The sequence below is a fragment of the Bacillus rossius genome, assembly GCF_032445375.1.
Source record: "Bacillus rossius redtenbacheri isolate Brsri chromosome 9 unlocalized genomic scaffold, Brsri_v3 Brsri_v3_scf9_2, whole genome shotgun sequence".
In the NCBI taxonomy this organism is placed as follows: Eukaryota; Metazoa; Arthropoda; class Insecta; order Phasmatodea; family Bacillidae; genus Bacillus; species Bacillus rossius.
Window position 1 is genome coordinate 31,468,699 of NW_026962013.1, and position 18,923 is coordinate 31,487,621.

An 18,923-nucleotide genomic window follows, 5' to 3' on the forward strand; every position below is an offset into this window, starting at 1 on the left:
TGCTGTATGTCACAGGGTAAGGGGTGATAGAACTGTCACATGTCTTCTGAACACTAATGGAAGATTTTCTCCGCAGATTGAAGACCTGGACTTGGAGACGAACAGGGACTCCATCCTGATAAGGAACGGCGACAACCCCATGAGCAAGCCGCTGGCTCGGCTGACGGGCGCCGCGTCTGACAACCCGCCCATCGTGATGTCTACGGGCAGCCAGCTCTACCTATACTTCAAGACCAGCTTGGGAGACTCGCGGCGGGGGTTCAAGATTAAATACTCCCAAGGTGAACTGCCGCGGCACTCACATCTCGGCGTCAGAGCTGCTGGTTTTATCTTATTCTTCAATAGAAACTACAACATATCTTTCAAACAATTTTAACCCTGAAATTTAATCAATTTGGATGATATTTTCCAGATAAGAAAGAAAAAACAATAAATTGATTATCCTTAAAGATTTTATGAGATGAAGAAATATAAAGATATATGGCTTGGTTTTTTTAAAAACACAAGCTACTGACTCTGTTTCTGCCCAAAATTATGTCACTTAAATTTTAAAAGGCAAGATTAAAAGCTGGGTAGTGATTATTAACTATGAAATAAAAAGGAAAATAAATTTAAAATTGTTGGGGTTTATATATAAATATATAATACATATTTTATATATTTATATAAAACACATTTTGTGGAGTTTATGCTGAGGTATGGAGTTTTTTTTTTGTTTACAGTTGTTGCCTGTCATCATGCATGATGTACTTTATTTTACATCTAAAACATTTATTTAACATTTTATGCGAATATGAACAAGATTCAAATTGTTAACAGATGTGTTTCAGTTTTTTTGATTATAATTTTTAAATTTTATTTCAAACATAGTTAACTGTTGTAAATTATGAAATTATGTTTAGTCTTGATCAGTACTGTTCTGTAATAAGCCTGCATTTTCAAAACTAAATTTTAAAATTTGTGATGTAAAAATAATTAAACATCTCGTAAGCCAGTGAAAATGTTAATTAATTATATATAGTGACTTAAGCATCATCAGCGCAGTAAAGAAAAACAAAATTTTTTGAAGAAAAAAAAATGATTTTTCCTCACTGAACATTACATTTGATAAAAGTGTATCATTGCATGTTGTGTTTCAGGATGCCAAGCTACTCTCACGGCCACAAACGGAACTTTCACATCCCCAGCTTTGGGGCTGGCGGAATATCCTGCCAACCAGGAGTGCCTCTACAAGATAAGGAGGCCGAAAAGCGGTGCCTTGTCGCTCAAGTTCAATGAATTCAGTGTGCATCCTTCAGATTTCGTCCAGGTAAACGCACACAATATTTACCAAATTCCTTCTTTCTATAAAAGCAATAGAAAAAAAAATATCACTATTATTTTTAAGATACAGTTGAAATAGTTTGTGCGGTTTTAGATAAATCATGAATTTTATGTCAAAAAATCATAAATCAACTATATTACTAATTACATACCTAAGTTTAAAGTTTTGTATTTACGAATAAATATTTTTTAGTGAGTATAGCAAATGCTTTAGTAGGTAACGCCTGGCAAAGGAAGGTAGATATTTAATTTTTTTGACATTTTCAGTATGCCTGTACCTACTGCAATAAATTAATCAAGAAAAACTGAGGCTCTTCCTGAAAATCTTTAATTTTTAACTTGGACATAAGCGACTTGATACTTCATGCACCACTTTTCCACGTGCAACTGCTTATTTAAGGAGGTGGCAAAGGAGACATGTGCTCTTGTTTTACCAACTAAAATATTCATTCACTTGATTCCTTATCAAACCAGTGTAAATTAAAACTGTATTCTAAGAATTTTACCTATGATAAACAGTTTGGAAATTATTAGTGAATAAAAAAAATAGACAAACATTCTATGAGATAATTGAGTAAATTTTGAAGCAACCAATAAAATGGTTACTGTAGTGAATGATTGTATGTTTTTTGGTATAAGATGGGACTTCTTAAATGCACTGGCATATATGACCCAAACAATGAAGATCTTTGGTCTTAGTATATTGAAAGACTGAGTCAGTTTTCTATCGGCATCAAAACATATGATGTGGGAAAAAATCTCATTGTTTATCACATTGATAACGGTTAAAGCGTATTGAATCGTAAAGATATTAGTACTCGTTTTAAAGGTTCGAACATCTAAACTTTTAAGAGATTTGTAGAGGTTTTATCCCGCCCATTTTTCGCCTGCATGAATGATGATTGCGGATTGCTATATATTCCATAAATGTGACTAAGACACATTTGGATCTATATCAAAGTACTACATGCAACATTCTTACACACTGACCTCGCCGCCAGAAACCTCCATTGTTTCTGCCTTCACACCCTGCCAACCTATTCCATTACCAACAGTACGCTCTGTTGCCAAATACTGCCAAATACGTAGGTGCATACACTGCAGTAATGTAATTAGGAGTGGGCAGGTAGTTTGTTTGTTAGGATTATAGACATTGCGTGCCCCTCCCTGGAGCGGGCTCTGAGTGCGCCACGCCACTGTCCCAGGTGTACGATGGGGCGAGCGTGAGCGGCCTGCGGCTTCACCCCGGGGACGGCTTCACCGGGACCACCGTGCCGAAGATCACGCTGACCGCCTCCAGCGGCGAGATGTTGGTGCGCTTCCTTACCGACGCCCTCCACAACGGCAAGGGGTGGAGGGCCACGTTCTCCGCCGGTGAGATGCTCTCTTCTGTCGATTATTAATACTGCTCTTACGCTGAACATGTAGGTAACTGTTGATATTATCAAACAGCTTGTTGACACTTACTTCTAAGAGTAAGCATTATGCCTGTAGTCCTGTGATTTTTCACAGCAGTGTGTTTGAATATACAAATATAATAAATAATAAATTTACTTAAAACATGGTTTTTATGTGTCGTAAAATTCTTATAACATACTGTAAAAATATATATTATTTTTTTATAAGTGTGTAACTAATATGAGTTACAGTGGAAAGTTATCGTAAAGCACTTGACTGTGTATTACTCACTTTTTAATACATTCTACATTATCAAATCCAAACCAGATGTTTAAAAATACATTAGTTATTAAAAACCAAAATTGCCTTCTTTCTTTTATTCAGGTATGTATATGGTAAATTAAATAAATTTTAAAAAAAATACAGCACACCTCAATTGCCACGGGCTTTGTTCACACGTGTGTGTTTCCCCTTGCGCAGACTGCCCGCCGCTTCTGCCCGGCGCCGGCGCCCTCGCGTCCAGCCGCGACACCGCGTTCGGCACCGCCGTCACCTTCACCTGTCCCGTGGGGCAGGAGTTCGCCACCGGGCGGCCCCGCATCACCACGGAGTGCATGATGGGCGGGAACTGGTCCATCACGTATATTCCCGCCTGCCAAGGTCAGTCGTCGCGAGGGGGGAGCGTGCCACGAGTTATCAAGGAGGCAGCACACTGTGATGTACAATAAAACCATTTTAAGAAAATCCAATTTAAGAATATTTCATGTCTAATAATTTAAAAAAATTAACATTGGATCTATTAATTAATACAATTTTACCCCTTTCATAGAATTTTTGCTGGTAAATAGGTCTAAATTTCTAAGTACCTTAAAAAAAACTTCTTAACAGAAGATATAGTGTAGTCATCACTTTTTTTACCACGCGATCTCCGTATTTTTCCGCCCAAAACATTGCGGAAACTATGCTTGACCACGTTTTGAGGATGGTAAGTGAGTATGAATTAGAGTCGTTAAACAGTCACTTCCATAGAATAGAAAGTAATTTGGTATCTTTTTTCCCACAAATGCAAGCACAATACTTTGGCCAGTGTTTCGGGCCTTAAACCAACGTTGTGTAGATCACTCTGGTACCATGTAATCATGCAGATGTGGCCACCCCCTGTGTGCTACGTCCACTTTTTCATACACAGGACGTCTCCCAGAAGTTCAAGTTAAAATTATATCCCTGTATGGTGTTTACTTCCTGTAATTTAGCTTTGTAATGTATTTACAACTGTGTTAATTAAAAAATTATTTCAATGTAAACATTCATAAAATATAATTATGAAGCAATCAAATACATTTTTTACAAAATCTAACTACGTATGTATCATATAATTAAAAACATCAGGGATCCAGTTGTTTCAAATATTATTCATGCTTATCCATTATAAAGTGAAACATAAAGTATTAATAAAACATAGAGCAATTACTGTGTTTCATTCCAGAAGTGTAAACAATTTTATTCATTTTAAAACACCAGTAAAGTATACAGTGAGTTTGTAGTAGTAATAGGTCTATCAGTTTTTTTTGTTTTTTTCAAATCCAAATCTAGGATTCGAATCTTAAAAGGGTAACCTCAAATCCAAAACTAGATATAGTATATAATAATATATAACCAAAACCACAGAAATATAATTTTAGAAAAAAATTTAACCCTCAATTTGAAAAAAATATATATTTGGGGTGAAAAAAAATTATTTTTGTATATAAAATGTTCCATTAAGTGTTTAAAAAAAATTCCAGAGCAGTGTAGCTGGGGATAGATACAAAAAATTAATTTCTTCTTTTCTGTAGAGTTAATAAAAATGTCCTTTGCAACTACACAAAACACAACTGTTAGTGTTTGAATTTATGAATTTTCCTTCCTGAAATTTTTTCTTTGAATCTTTTCCTTAATATTATCAAATATTTTGAATTATAAAGGTTTAAAGGCATTTGAGGAATTTATTGACCCTACCCTAATTTTTTTTTTTTTTGCTAGATTGTAACAATTTTTTTTTCTTCAGAGGTGTACTGCGGCCCGGTGCCCCAGATCGACAACGGCTTCTCCATCGGCTCCTCCAACGTGACGTACCGCGGCCAGGCCATGTACCAGTGTTACGCCGGCTTCGCCTTCCCCACCGGCCAGCCGATAGAGAGGGTCTCCTGCCTCGCCGACGGTCGCTGGGAGAGACTGCCGACGTGTCTGGGTGAGCGCTGCGAACAGTTCTTAAGAAGCATATGCAGAATTTATTCTCCCAGGGGGAGGGGGGAAGGATAAAACCACTTTGCTCGCTGTTTACTTTCAAATTCTTTCCATTTGTTTGGTGGTAATGATATATATATATTTTTTTTAGGATTTCAGAGGGGATACATTCCCTTTTCCTTCTCCCTCATCTGGTGTATGCCCCTGGTATATATTATAGATGTACTTCAACCATGTTCACAAAACATATTGAAACAGCTCGTTGAACCACAGTTTTTATGTTTGAAGTACTGCATGTATATAATAAAAATAAATAAATCTTTCAAAACAACTTGATAGTTTAGTATGGCAGGTAAGCACTATCTACCTCACGCAAAATGATCTTGACATTCATTTAGAATAGAGTAAATGCATTTCAGTAATTTATTTAAAGTAGATTGCAGGCTTTCGTGGCATTGTCTGATGAGCTATTTTGGCACCACCATGTTTTCACTTCCGCATTGCAGTACGCATCTTCATTTGAGAGTCAACAGATTGATTTTGAACCCTGAAGATGCCTGCTACAATGCAGAGCGAAACATCGGTAATCACTACCACTGTGACGCAGTTCATCCTTAAAAGCCAAAATTTCTTAAAATAATTTGTTTTGTTAAATAATTTACATTTATAACCATTAATAAAAGCTTGTAAGCTACAGAATATATTTAATTCAAAAATACTTATGCACATAATTTGCTTATTCATAAAATAGCATATTTACATAGAGGAATTTCTACAGTAAAGATACACATTAAATATGCATTGCTTCTGTAAAAAAAATACATAAACCATTAGTAAACTTAAACTTTAATGCTAGGAAGGTAAAAATATGTACTGTACATTATTAATTTTTTTTATAATCAATGTGGTCATATGAATTACAATATATGAGGGTAGGTCAATAAGAAAGTCACAAAAGATAATTAAAAATGAACTTAATAGGAATAATCACTTCATAACTATTTTTATTTTTCAACATATCCTCCACCAAAATTAATACACCCATCCCATCGTTTTATCAGTGTCTTAATACTAGCAGTATACAATTATTTGTGTTGTTGTGCCACATTAGGACATGCTGCTATTTCATCGTACAATCATGGAGTACCATCACTATATCAAAAATTGAATAAGGCATTCCTATTGAACATCAAATGAATATCATAAATTTGGATGATGCTGCCATCTATCAACTTTCTTGAAAAGTTCTTCTTACTACAGCAGAGTTTGAATAACCTAGTTTCTGTGTTACCTGAGCCATGTTTTGAAACTTTTGCTTGAGAACCTAGAAGTGTTCTAACTGTTGTTGGAAAGCCTAAATAAATTTAACCTCAAAGATGTAATTTCCTCGTTGGGCTAGTTATGGAATGACGTGAAAGAATCTGCACCGAAGGAAAGCTGGAAAAAAACATCACCCTGAGAAATGATACCTCCGGGCCAACTTAAAACGAAAACAAAGACGATTTTGTGGTCCACATTAACTTGGTTTGATCGTGATTCTACTGTACTTTAAGATATAGCTAGGGACCGGAAAAATCTGGCGGGTTCAATGACCTCCAGGATGAACTCCACAGTTCTGCGTACACTGCGGTCAAATGTCACCCACTCGTTGGCTGCTGTCTTGTGAGACGTCCCAACATAGCAGCAGCCTGTGATTCGATAAAGCTTTGGTCGGGTGTTTCTCATTGGCCCAGAGTCATCCAGGGTGAGTTGTGAGCCGATAGCAGAGGCGACACTGAGGTATAACTACTATATTTGTATTTTAGCCTATCGCGAGATAATTTCGCGAATTTTTTTCCTGTCTCTAGATATGGCTATAACAATTTGTGACTTACTCAATGACTTTGCCTTTGCATGTTTCTGGAACACTGAATGTAAATTGGGATAGCCTGCGTGCAGGGCCGGCGCGTCCGTATAGGCGAACTAGGCAACCGCCTAGGGCGCCAAGTAGCTGGGGGCGGCGACGACACATATCAGCTGATATAACATATTTAACGATTATTGAAACTAGATGAAAATGGGATTTTTGAAACAGTTTGGAATGTTTACATTGATATAAGTAATTATTTAAAGTCCGCGGTGACCTGTTTATGATTTGCAATAAGTAAAAAAGTAAAAAAAAAAACACAAGCCTGCTTACATTTGATTGTTGACAAAATCTTAGGCTTATGTGATGTATTTTGAGGCAAGGAAAAAAAATTTTTGGTGTGTCCGGCCGGATGGGGGGGGGGGGGGTGCATTAAGGTTTTTCGCCTGGGGCGCCCCAATTTACCTTGCACCGGCCCTGCCTGCGTGAGAGTTGGGCCGACGTGACGGCGACGAGGAGAGTGAGGAGAGCGATGGTTGTGTTGCAGCCTCGCAGTGCCCGCCGCTGGCCGAGTCGCCCCACACGAACCTGACGGTGCTGAACGGGGGCGGGCGGAGCTACGGCACCATCGTGCGCTACGAGTGCGAGGTGGGCTACGTGCGATCCGGCCACCCCGTCATCCTCTGCATGAGCAACGGCACGTGGTCCGGCGACGTGCCCTCCTGCACGCGTGAGTGTGCCCCTCGTGCCCCGGGTCGCGGACGACGCAGCCCAAGGCATATTATGAGTCGTGTATTTCCGAAACTCGGGCCATCTCCCTCAGAACAGTTTTGCGAGAAATCGAGGGAAAACTGTTTACTCAATTCCATGATGTGGCATTCAAGGATGTTGTGATGTAGAAGTGTGTTAAAAAAAAATGCAAACAATATTTAGTATAAGTCCTACAAATCATTGAGTAAACAGTTTTCCTTGATTTATCGCAAAACTGTTATGAGGGAGATGGCCAGTTTTCGAAAAATACACGACTCAATTTGTTTTGTTTGTGTTTTAATGTGTAGTTGTGTAGTAGGTGTTTTGTGAGTACGTATTTCAAAATTTCTAGTTTAATGTGATTAATATTTTGAACCAATCGTTACCAATATATATATATATATATACAGCAAGTGGTACTCGTTCACAAGAAATTTAGTTGAAAAGTGTGTAACATGTATGAAGCCAAGAAGATTCAATCATAAATTTCAATGTGTCTTCTACAACCTGCAACTTAACACAAACTTACATGCTTTTTATTTGTAAGAAATAATCTGTGATTAAGTTGAAATGATTTAAATACTCTATTACGTATTAAGAAAATCTATTGTCAGGTTTTTTTTTTTATTTTCTTGCACTTTAACCACTATGTTATGATTCCTTGTAAGATTTAGCCAGTATTTTTTTTTCTCTTTTTCATTTTACTGTATTTTGAATAGATTTTTTTGGTCACCTTTGAAGTGTGAAAAGCAAATTTCACCCTATGTGTAAATATTATTTGAAAAATATTTTATATTAGAGAATAATTTGATATTCAATTTGAAATTTGATTCAAATTTAAAAACACAGGATTTTCTCTGCAAATATGGTATCATATTTCATGGCTTGACCACTTCACAATACCCGTTGCAGAATCTTTTAAAGAGTCGACCCCTTTATTTGACCACGAGATACATACATCCAGAGAGGCCACCAGTTATAGTCACATCTCTATATTCGCTTTAAGCGAAGCACTATTTTTCCATTATCACTGCAAAGGTAGGTCAAAGCAGGTGTTGGAAAGAGAAAAGTAGGTTAGAACTAACCATGCATTTCTCATATTTCCCACAGATCTCGTAGTTGAGTTATACACATACATAGAATGAATATTTTAATGCTTACAAAGTCAAAATTTACGGCCTAGTAGAACTAGGAACAAATTTTGAAGTCACCCACATAAGAATATAAGAACTATTTAATTATTTTCTCTTATCATTTGAAATATACACAATCATTATTATTATTATTATTATTATTATCATCATCATCATCATCATCATCATCATCATCATCATCATCATCATCATTATTATTATTATTATTATTATTATTATTCTGTAACTACTTATGAAAGCTTAGCAAGGTGTTGTTTATACATACCCCATCTTACTAAAATTTTGGATAGACAATTAAAAACATTTTTTTGTGAAGAAACGCACTGCTGTGGTCTTCTAGTGTAAGCAAAATGTAAAACTGAGCCATTTAAGTAAGGAGATTTTGTTGTATTGTATACATTTGTTACATTGACTGAAGTTTTATAGACGTATCACTATCTAATCGAATTGGCACAAGTGAGAAGTTAATTTAATTTTGGAAAGTTCCTTACTGGTATTTTAAACTGTGTGCAAGAATCCTCATTTCCACGTTCAGGGTAAAAAAAAACATTTCTTTTGTTCCTGCGCAGGAGCTCAGTGCATGCAGTTCCCGACCGTGAAGAACGGTTTCGTGACGGACACGGCCCGCGAGTACTACTTCGGGGACGAGGCGCGAGTCCAGTGCCACAAGGGCTTCAAGCTCGCCGGCTCGGCGGTCGTCAAGTGCGGCGCGGACCAGCGGTTCCTCAACGTCCCCAAGTGCGAAGGTGGGTTCCACGTCTCCACAGAAACTAGTCGCTGGGGCCCCCTTCTGCGAAGCGCCATTTGTGGATTAGGAATTAAATAGGGACAAGATTTTATGGTTTTATTTTTAAGTACCTACATTTCATTTTTAAAACAGCCATATGTATGTTATTGTTTTCATTATTTTACATGGTTATTAAGATATTATTCATAAAAAAATGATGAATATTTCAACAAATATGAAGCTAAAATATTTCCTAATACTTATTTCACCAAAGTAGTCTCATCTTAACAGATAATCTTACACAAATGGCCATTATGCCACTAATTAAAATACAGTTCATTAATCACAAGCCAGCTACACTGGTCACCATTTTAAAAAATTAACTTTTATAATATTATAATTCATGGAAATATATATATATATATAATTTTCAGAGACAACTGTGACTGTGCATACAAGGCAATAGGAAATATTTATGTCATCATGGTCACTGATCTCACTCAAAGTTTTGAGTTCGGAAGTGTTTGGCAGTAGCTCTCAGCCGTCGCCAGTGTTCAGTCCCTAACGACCGCACGCGTTGCCCCCGTGCAGACATCAACGAGTGCGCCAGCAGCCAGTGCGACGTGGCGTCCAGCGAGTGCGCCAACACCCCCGGGTCGTTCCACTGCCGCTGTCGCGAGGGCTTCGCCCCCAACCTGGAGTGCCGGCCCGTCGGGGACCTGGGGCTGACCTCCGCCGGCATCCCTGACGAGTCCATCACGGTGTCCAGCGAGGAGCCGGGCTTCAGGAAGTCCGTGAGTGGGCCTGACTCTGGAACGTCCTAGTGTGACCCTGATTCGGGTGTTAAATTAGTAGTGTGCACTATATACATTAATAAAGGAGTGAGTTAGTTGTCTGTCTGTCTTTAGTTCCCGTTGTTACGGGGGCCGTAGTCTCTGATCTTTAATACTGGGTTTTCGACACGTGCTCGGATTTTATGGGCGCCACCGTGCCATGGGCACGGACCTATGTGAGACTCTTTACCAGGGTCGTGACGTCGCCCATGTGAGGCGTGATTTTAATTCCCCCCTTGAAAACAACCTAGCACTGATTCCTGCCCGCTCTCAGCGTCGGGCACGCTGTCCCCTACGCAGTGGGCTCTTAGGTGTCCCACACGCCGTCACATTCCACGTGGTCACACATATTTAAAGAATGAAATAATACGGTTATATTTACAAACCTGATTTATTCGGCCAACTCCGATCATACACGTACACGATTAAACTGCATAAAATGCCCGCGGCACGAATCTGTTTAAGTTTAGTGACCACCCACGTGGTGACACCTCGACTTACGTATTACATTTGATAAAGACAGATACTGGTCGCAAGATAATTAATTAAGCAGTTCTCCGACCGAGAGGAGCTCCGAGGACTAAGCGAAAAAGATTTGGAAAGGAATTAAAGTTAAACAGAATTACTTAGCGGTGAAAACAAGCGGTGAGGTCCCCGGAGTGCTGAAGCGTCTGCTCTCGGTCGTTGATGGCGGAAGACTGGGCTGAGCTCATGGCTCGGCTAGACTAACATGGCGTCCTCCCGCCGAAACAATTGCGGTTAAAGATATTTCTGAATTCGTGCCACGGGAAACTAAAGTAACATGAAAAGGATGATTGAAAAATTACGTGACATTTTCTGAATAATGAAAAAGGATAATACAAATTACAATTATTAAGAATTACATTTAAATATTGTCTGGCGTCAGCTTCCGTCAGGAATGTCCGGAAACGCTCTTATATTTTAATACACAATTTTAATTAAAAGTACATAAAAAACTCTCCCGGCCGATCTGCCGTCACGTTACACTCAGGAACCATTAAAACAAATTACACAATTACATTTAATTATATTGTAGGGGTGCGGCGCACTGGCTCGACAGCGCCCTCTTGCCGGGCGAACACACACGCACGCACACGTACGCACGGGTAAGCGGGAGGTTTGAATGGAGGGTGTGTGGTGTTTGGGCGGTGGTATATCGGACTTAAAAGGGGTCGCAGACCCGGACGATGTCACCGTAGTGCGGAAATTCATCTAAAGTTTTTTTTTTTAATTTAATGTCTGACCCTGAGGCAACGGCCGTTGCATTGCTGGTGATGCTTTCTTCGTCTCCTGGCAATAGCTACTGCATTGTTGATGCCTCATTCACTTTCGTTTATTAATCCAGTCATTCTGTAATCATCTTTGGTATTTCTTCATGGTTATATTAGTTGTAACAATTTTCTTTTGTTTCATAAGTTGATTTTCACAGTTTTATTTAGTTTTATTTTTCTTTTCTTTTGAGGCACGGCAGTGGCGTACCCACGAGGAGGGGCATGCGTAATGAGCAGTGTGAGAGTTTTCTACCTGTTGACTGCCGTAGCGAAGCACAAGTGCATCAGCTAGTATTTTATATATTATATTATAGTAGTGGCAGCCAGCCCGCGGCCAGCAAGCAATTTCTTGCTTGCCAAGACTCGTGCAGTAGCCCGCCACATTAACAGGAAACAACTTCATGAATGCTGAATGATAACTCGTTCTTGCAAAAATAATTTTCAAATTTTAGATCCCACAATTTTTGTCTTAACTCTTCCTTTGTTTCCCTTGGTACATTACTCTTACAACCAGCAACACTCCCGTACATTCTCAGGGAGTCTTGGTGTCTGTTTGTGGCTCATCTCAGCTGGTGTGCCAATTTTCTGTACGCAAATATACCACACTTTTAAATTGCTTTTGGGAGCTGTAATGTTTTTGATACGTCTGATATGCTTGTGCTTATGTTTTATCACAAACAAAATTGTTATAAAAGCAAAAGGAGGGGGAGAGGTTAGGAATAAGTCAACTGTAAAAGTTATGATTTTAAGTGTTGATATATTTGAACGCAGTTATGCAATAAGGAACCAATCAAAGTAAAATAATTTTCTTTCTTTATGGTCATCATTTCCATAAAGCTTTACGAACAAAATTTAACATTCATATCACTGCTGCATAATTAGGCATAATTTTTTTCCACATTTATTTATTTATTTTCAAAGTAGGTAGTTGACAAATAGGTGTTACTTCGATATCCCAGATTTATGAAATGACAGTAGGTTCTGTATTGCATAATTTTGTTCATTTGGTCCTCGCTATTTCAAGGTTGGCCACTACTGTATTGGAGAGTAAGTAGGTCTAGGTAAGGTCAGAAGTGCAAAAGAAAATGCTAACTATTCTTATAACTTGGTTTGGTCGGACCAGCTGTGGATACAAGCTAATCTTAGCAGTAGATGCTACTGTGGAGGATTGTGTGTAGTAGTTAGTATAGACCAATCAGAGTATTTTATGCAGGAAGTCACCGTTAATGTGTATGCGATTGGTATTTTTAGAACTCATATTTCTTGGATAAGCATGATTTTTTCATTCCTTCCAACTCTCAGTCAATAGTTCATTATTTTATTACTTGCCAATAAAATGTGTATACAGACTGGTACAATAAATTAGTAGTTTTCATACATTAGCTGACAAGGTAGACTATGCATTAAAACAGTGCACACAGTCTTTATTCCTGTTGACTAGCATTATGTGACTCTTATAGACAGGGCCGCAACTAGGGGGGAGCAAGCGGGGCATACGCCCCGGGCGCAAAGCTGTGGGGGCGCCGAAATCGCTTGCATTGTAATTCCTACTACAACTGATAACTGGTAGAAAGTTTTTTAACTTGCATGCCAGTAATGTCTAATCTGATTATAATATAACGTCTCAACATATTTATTTTAAAATACTCTGAGAAAAATGTTGAGTTCATCATTAACATAAAAAAATGTAAAGGGAGAAGTTAGAAAGTTTTAATGCGTTCTCTATACGAATACAGTACAATGTTGTCAGAGAGGGTGGTACCACTGGCAGTGAGGAAGAGCATCATCTATTTGCTATGATGATGTCATTAAAATCTTTGCTGCAAAAAGGTCTCGAAAATTGAATTTGAATCTTTAAAAAACATTTATGACAACAATTTAATGAAAAAGTCTAGTGATTATACGGACTACTTTATGGACATAGTGGGTTCATGCATGGAAGTTACAGTAGCACAGAAACTGTTACATGTAGGTATGGAAAATGCTTAAATAGCACCATTTTTGCGAGGGGAGGGCCCCCGGACCCCCCGCTTTATTGGTGTGGTATGTGCAAAAAAAAAGAGGGGGGGGGGGGGGCGCATGAATCCATTCATGCCCCGGGTGCGAGAGACTCTAGTTGCGGCCCTGCTTATAGAAACATATTTATATGCATGTAAAAATTTGTCATTGTTTTTGCATAACTGTTTGGTTTTCAATAAATAATCACGTATAAAACTTTTATATATTAATGTTAAAAAATGTATATATTTTTAATAATTTCTGTAAGGGTGGCAAGTGATGTTTTTAACTAAATAGGAGTACCATTACTGGTTTACTTTTTGTGCTTTTATTTAAACATCTCTATTTTGTCACAATCAGGGGCGAAGCCAGGGGGGGGTTTTAGGGGTTCAACCCCCCCCCCCCCCCTCTTAGCACCAAATCTTTAATTAAATTTCTTATTCATCACTCAAACAAACTTCATATTAAAAATTAATAAAATTTTTACCATTACAATATTTAAATTATGTACCGAAAACTGCTAAAATAGCACTATTTTACACCTTAAAATCCAAATTTTACCGGGGGAGGACCCGCGGACCCCGCCCCCCCTTAATACCGGGGGGGGGGGCATGCTTCTTAACACCCCCCATACACAAATCCTGGCTACGCCACTGCACAATGAAAAGAAACTGCCTGTGTAGAAAAGGGCACTTATTTTTTTTTTTTTTTGAGGAAGTCATGTACAGGGTGTATTATCGTGTATCAGCAAGTTGACCGCGCTGATTGGTTGTCCAGCTGGTGAGGCTGAACAGCGGCTCCGGCTGGTGCGGCACCAGCCTCGAGCCTGGAGTCAACTGGGTGCTCCTTGACCTGAAGGCCCCCACCATCATCCGGGGCTTCAGAACCCAGAGCGTTCCCCGGCCCGACGGCAACCTCGCCTTCACTTCGGCGGTCAGGATACAGGTGAGTCACCCACCTCTCCTCGCAAACAAGTGCACTTCTAGTCTTTCATTGCAATTCCCATTTCATACAAATGTTTCGGATGCCTTACTATCATGTTGCAGAAACATCACGGAGTGTTGCAGTTAACATCACTGTGTTTGCAGTAACATATCTGAAACATTGTGTGGTGTATATGCGTTTATGTATAAATATCTTTGTTTCGTTCCGAAACTTATTATAGGTAGCATGATCATTCAACGATGTTCGCCCAGTGTCTGATGACATCGGCGTCTAGCCAATCTCGGTTTCTTTCCTGGTGGCCGCCAAGAACGCCTGAGTAAAGGCACCAAAATGGCATCATGTTGAAATTTGATGTGCCAATTTAGCTTGACTCATGGTACTGTTGTGGAGTCCTGGTAATCAGAACTAGGTAATTGTGGTCAAGACATGTGGGGATTACCACATATTCTGATTAGCCAAATAATTGCTGCAATGCAACAGCGTGTAGTAAAATATATCTCTGTAAGTGTTTAGTTGTCACGTAACACAAACTTGAACATTTTTACAAGCACAAAATCACTAAGCATGTTGATAATTTAGCCAAGACATCAAAAATAGTTTTTGAAATACCAAAGAATAAATTTTTTGAAATATATAATTTTCCCAAAACTTATTCAGATTAGCTGGATTTATGGATTAACAGGACTGCACTATATTTACATACATGTCAAAGTCACTATTTACACCTCCAAAATAATTTAAACCAGAGTTTATTATGTGTGTTGCATTGTAAAAGTACTTTATGTAATAAGGAAGATGGATTTAGACTTTGTGTACGTAACCAAAACAATGTGTTGCAGTACACGGACGACCTGTCGGACGTGTTCAAAGACTACACCAACCCAGACGGCACGCCGGTGGAGTTCCGAATCTTGGAGCCGACCCTGTCCGTCTTGAATCTGCCCATGTCCATTGAGGCCCAGTACGTCCGTTTCAAGATCCAGGTATGCTGCTGGGCGATGCTCTCGTCAACGTACATACTGCGTTCAGCCGGTTACGGCTGGGCTACATTTGCAACAGCATGTGCACTGCAAGTTTTCCAACTTCTAACTTATCTCTTTATTTGTGCTGTGCGCCGATTTCTGTTTGCTGCCATGGCATAGAATAAGTGTCGGTGCATTCCAAAATAAAGTGTGTAATTAATATTAATATGTAGTTTTTTGCATGGAATTCTTTCTAGTTTATTGTTCCTAAACATTAAAAATAAAACAGTGATATTAAATTCTTGGATTTAAGTAAACAAATGCATCTGTAAATAATCACTGAAAGTACTGAAACATTTGAAACTAAAAATTTTGAATGAAGTAAGTGATTGAAACTTCTGTGTTGTGAGAGAATATAGCTTTTTGTCTTTTTTTCCTGTGTGTGTGTGCAACTGCGCTATACGTATGCTGTTAGCGTGCTATTGCAAATGTAGCCTAATTTTTAATGAAAGCCATTCAATGACTGTAATGTGAACTTTGTGCTGGTATTCCCAGGATTACGTTGGAGCTCCGTGTCTGAGGCTGGAGGTGATGGGATGTACGAGGCTGGAGTGTAACGACATTAATGAGTGTGCTGTTAACAACGGTGGATGCGATCAGAAATGCATAAATAGGTGAGAGGAAATGTTTTGGGTCATATTTTAAGGCTTTATTAAACAGAAGCATAAACACAAAATAGTAGGCTTAAAAAATAACATGCACTTAAAAGTAATTCTTATTACATTGTTAAAATAAAAATTAACTTAAAAAATTAATATCACAAAATGGTAAAATGTTTCAAATATGGTTGACTTACACATTATAAAATATAAATTATTCTATCCTTGATTTGTAGGGACAAGATATAATTGTTTTATTTTTAGATAAATTAATTTTGCAAAACAGGAGGTGGTGGGAATGATTGATATTGATATTTTATTTTAGGATTTGTGGGGGGCTATTGGTTATATATCTCTTTCTTCTCCATCCCCCCTTGCATATGTCCCTAGTAATAAGCATTTCCAGAACTACTTAGAAAAATGTCAATAAATCTGCAAATTTTTGTGTGCTTGAAAAGTGTATTGAAAAATGTATTATGAATGAAATGCAAGACCAAACAACATAATATTATATTAATTTTTACGATCAATACAGTTCATAAATTTTGTTGCAAAAACATGCTTTTTAATATGTATATAAATTACCTTCAATGACAATAATAAAAAATACATTTTTGTAATTTTTAGTTAAGTTCTTTCAAATTGATTAATTTCATGTTTTTAATTATATTTTATAGCTAAATGGTGTATCAAATTGCATTTCATAGTTATATGTTGTATAGACATGCTTTGCTTTGTTATTTTAGTTTTATTGCAATTCACCATATACTCTTGTCTCTTGATTAGTTACAGTACATTTAAACAATAGGGCAGACAATAGGAGAGGCATTTTACAGGATATATTGATTTTATCATGTTTAGTTGGAGGATTGACGGATACAAAATATAAAATATTTTTTGTAACTCTCCCTAGGTAAGTTATGAAACATGCTTTACTTAACCATATCTACAGCAATATTTTACTAATAATATTTAAAGCATACATACAGCACAGTACTACTGTAAAAGATTTATTGCTACATTTATCTTTTATTGTTCACAGCCCTGGGAACTTCTCGTGCACATGTAATATTGGCTACGAACTTTTCCTGGGGAATGGAACCGCCGGGTTCTACATCGATAAGTCAGAGACGGGCGAGCGAGATGGTGATATCTTCCAGAGAAACAAAACATGTGTCCCCATAATGTGTCCAGGACTGGAGGCTCCAGAGAACGGACTCATCCTGGCCACCAAAGTAAGCAGACTCCTAAATATGGCAGATAGAGGAGGACTTCTTTTTTGTCACTGAGGCTAAAACACAAGATTAGCTTTAGATATTGAAAATATACCAGACGTATTACGTTAAACCCCAAAAGATAGTACTACATGTATGTTTTAGTAAGAGGCTGACAAATAAAAATTATATTTACGTCTTACTTATTTCGGCTTTTTAAGTAAACATAGCAAGCTATAATTTTATAGACATTTGACTCGTAGGTACCTTTATTTTTCTTATGATTTTGTACTTTTTGTATAGAATATTGATTTTAATTAATACCCACTACAAGAAGACATAACAAAATCACAAGTTTGAATGTTCATAAAGCAGTCAGTATTTTTTTTACTTTTAAGCCTTCTCTGTTGAGAAATTTATATGGCTGTTTCACAAATCTTACATGTAACTGCGAACAGGTGATTTTTTTTCATACCTCTGATGTAAGAACTTGTTGTCCAACAGGAGCAGTTTCACTTCGGAGATCTCGTGAGTTTCCAGTGCAATTTCGGCTACGTCATGGCGGGTTCAGCGTCTCTTTTGTGTACCTCCGGTGGCATCTGGAACGGCTCAGTGCCCGAGTGCCAGTGTAAGTATAAGCTCCAACTATTTTCAGAAGAGATATTATCATTTTAATTTTTTTCTTGAAATGCTTTACATTTTGTCAGCTAGGTCATCATAGGCAGTAACACATGACTCATATCAGGGAAACTTGGAAGGAATCAGTCACGGCCTGTAGAAAGGATAAGGAACCACCCCTATTTTATGCAGTAATCCATCTCAAAACAATCAATAGTATTTATTCTGTGCTAACTTGCATCCCAACAAAGCACCCTGAAAAAACCTCTGTACACAATGTGCATGCAGCCATCAACAATTTACAGGTGAACATGAACACAATTTGTGTTTCGTAAATATATGAAACATTAACATCAAGTGAAAAATTATGAAAAATGGTTGTAATGAACAATTCACAATGTTAATGGTTCTGTATCCTGTGATCCAACTTTATTGTCAAATGTCTTTGCTCAGTACTTTGCTAGTGTTTATGTTCCAGATTCTTATATCAATCCAGTCTCTAACTCACCTATCTACCATTGATATATAATATAATATCTGTCACTCACATCTCGAAATCCCTTGTGCTTTGGGGAATTAAACCACTAAAATCATATATGTGTACAGGACCTGATGGGATCCAAAAATTTATTTTAAAAGGCTGTTCGCATATACAGCGAAACCCCTTATTTACGTTACCGTTATTTACGTTTTCCCGTTATTTGCACTATATTCTTCAGGTCCCGTTTGGTTCCCATATAGTCCAATACAATACTTTCCCGCGAATTACGTCTCAAAAATCGAATCAATCCCGCTATTTACGTCACGTAACAACCATAAACAACCAGAAAATACCGTGGAGCTAGTAGGCAATGAACATTTTAAATAGCAAAATATACATATTTTATAACATGAAAAGTTGCTTTTATTTCTAAACATGTAATAATTTAAGCCTAGGCGTGTAAAAGTACGAGTAATTATAGCAGGAGACAATCTAAA

The 18,923-nt window shown here is 37.8% G+C and overlaps 1 protein-coding gene across 3 annotated transcripts in view; it reads left to right on the plus strand.

Moving 5' to 3' along the window:
* Positions 1 to 18,923, plus strand: part of LOC134542931 (sushi, von Willebrand factor type A, EGF and pentraxin domain-containing protein 1) — a 259,383-nt gene that overhangs the window by 156,466 nt on the left and 83,994 nt on the right. For all 3 annotated transcript variants that reach the window (XM_063387537.1, XM_063387539.1, XM_063387540.1), the window contains 13 exons: positions 77 to 281; positions 1,140 to 1,309; positions 2,529 to 2,697; positions 3,202 to 3,381; positions 4,769 to 4,951; positions 7,341 to 7,523; positions 9,267 to 9,443; positions 10,016 to 10,218; positions 14,325 to 14,492; positions 15,332 to 15,475; positions 16,010 to 16,128; positions 17,156 to 17,348; positions 17,832 to 17,955. In XM_063387537.1, the coding sequence (XP_063243607.1) occupies positions 77 to 281; positions 1,140 to 1,309; positions 2,529 to 2,697; positions 3,202 to 3,381; positions 4,769 to 4,951; positions 7,341 to 7,523; positions 9,267 to 9,443; positions 10,016 to 10,218; positions 14,325 to 14,492; positions 15,332 to 15,475; positions 16,010 to 16,128; positions 17,156 to 17,348; positions 17,832 to 17,955 (2,218 nt within the window). The remainder of the gene's footprint in view (positions 1 to 76; positions 282 to 1,139; positions 1,310 to 2,528; positions 2,698 to 3,201; positions 3,382 to 4,768; positions 4,952 to 7,340; positions 7,524 to 9,266; positions 9,444 to 10,015; positions 10,219 to 14,324; positions 14,493 to 15,331; positions 15,476 to 16,009; positions 16,129 to 17,155; positions 17,349 to 17,831; positions 17,956 to 18,923) is intronic.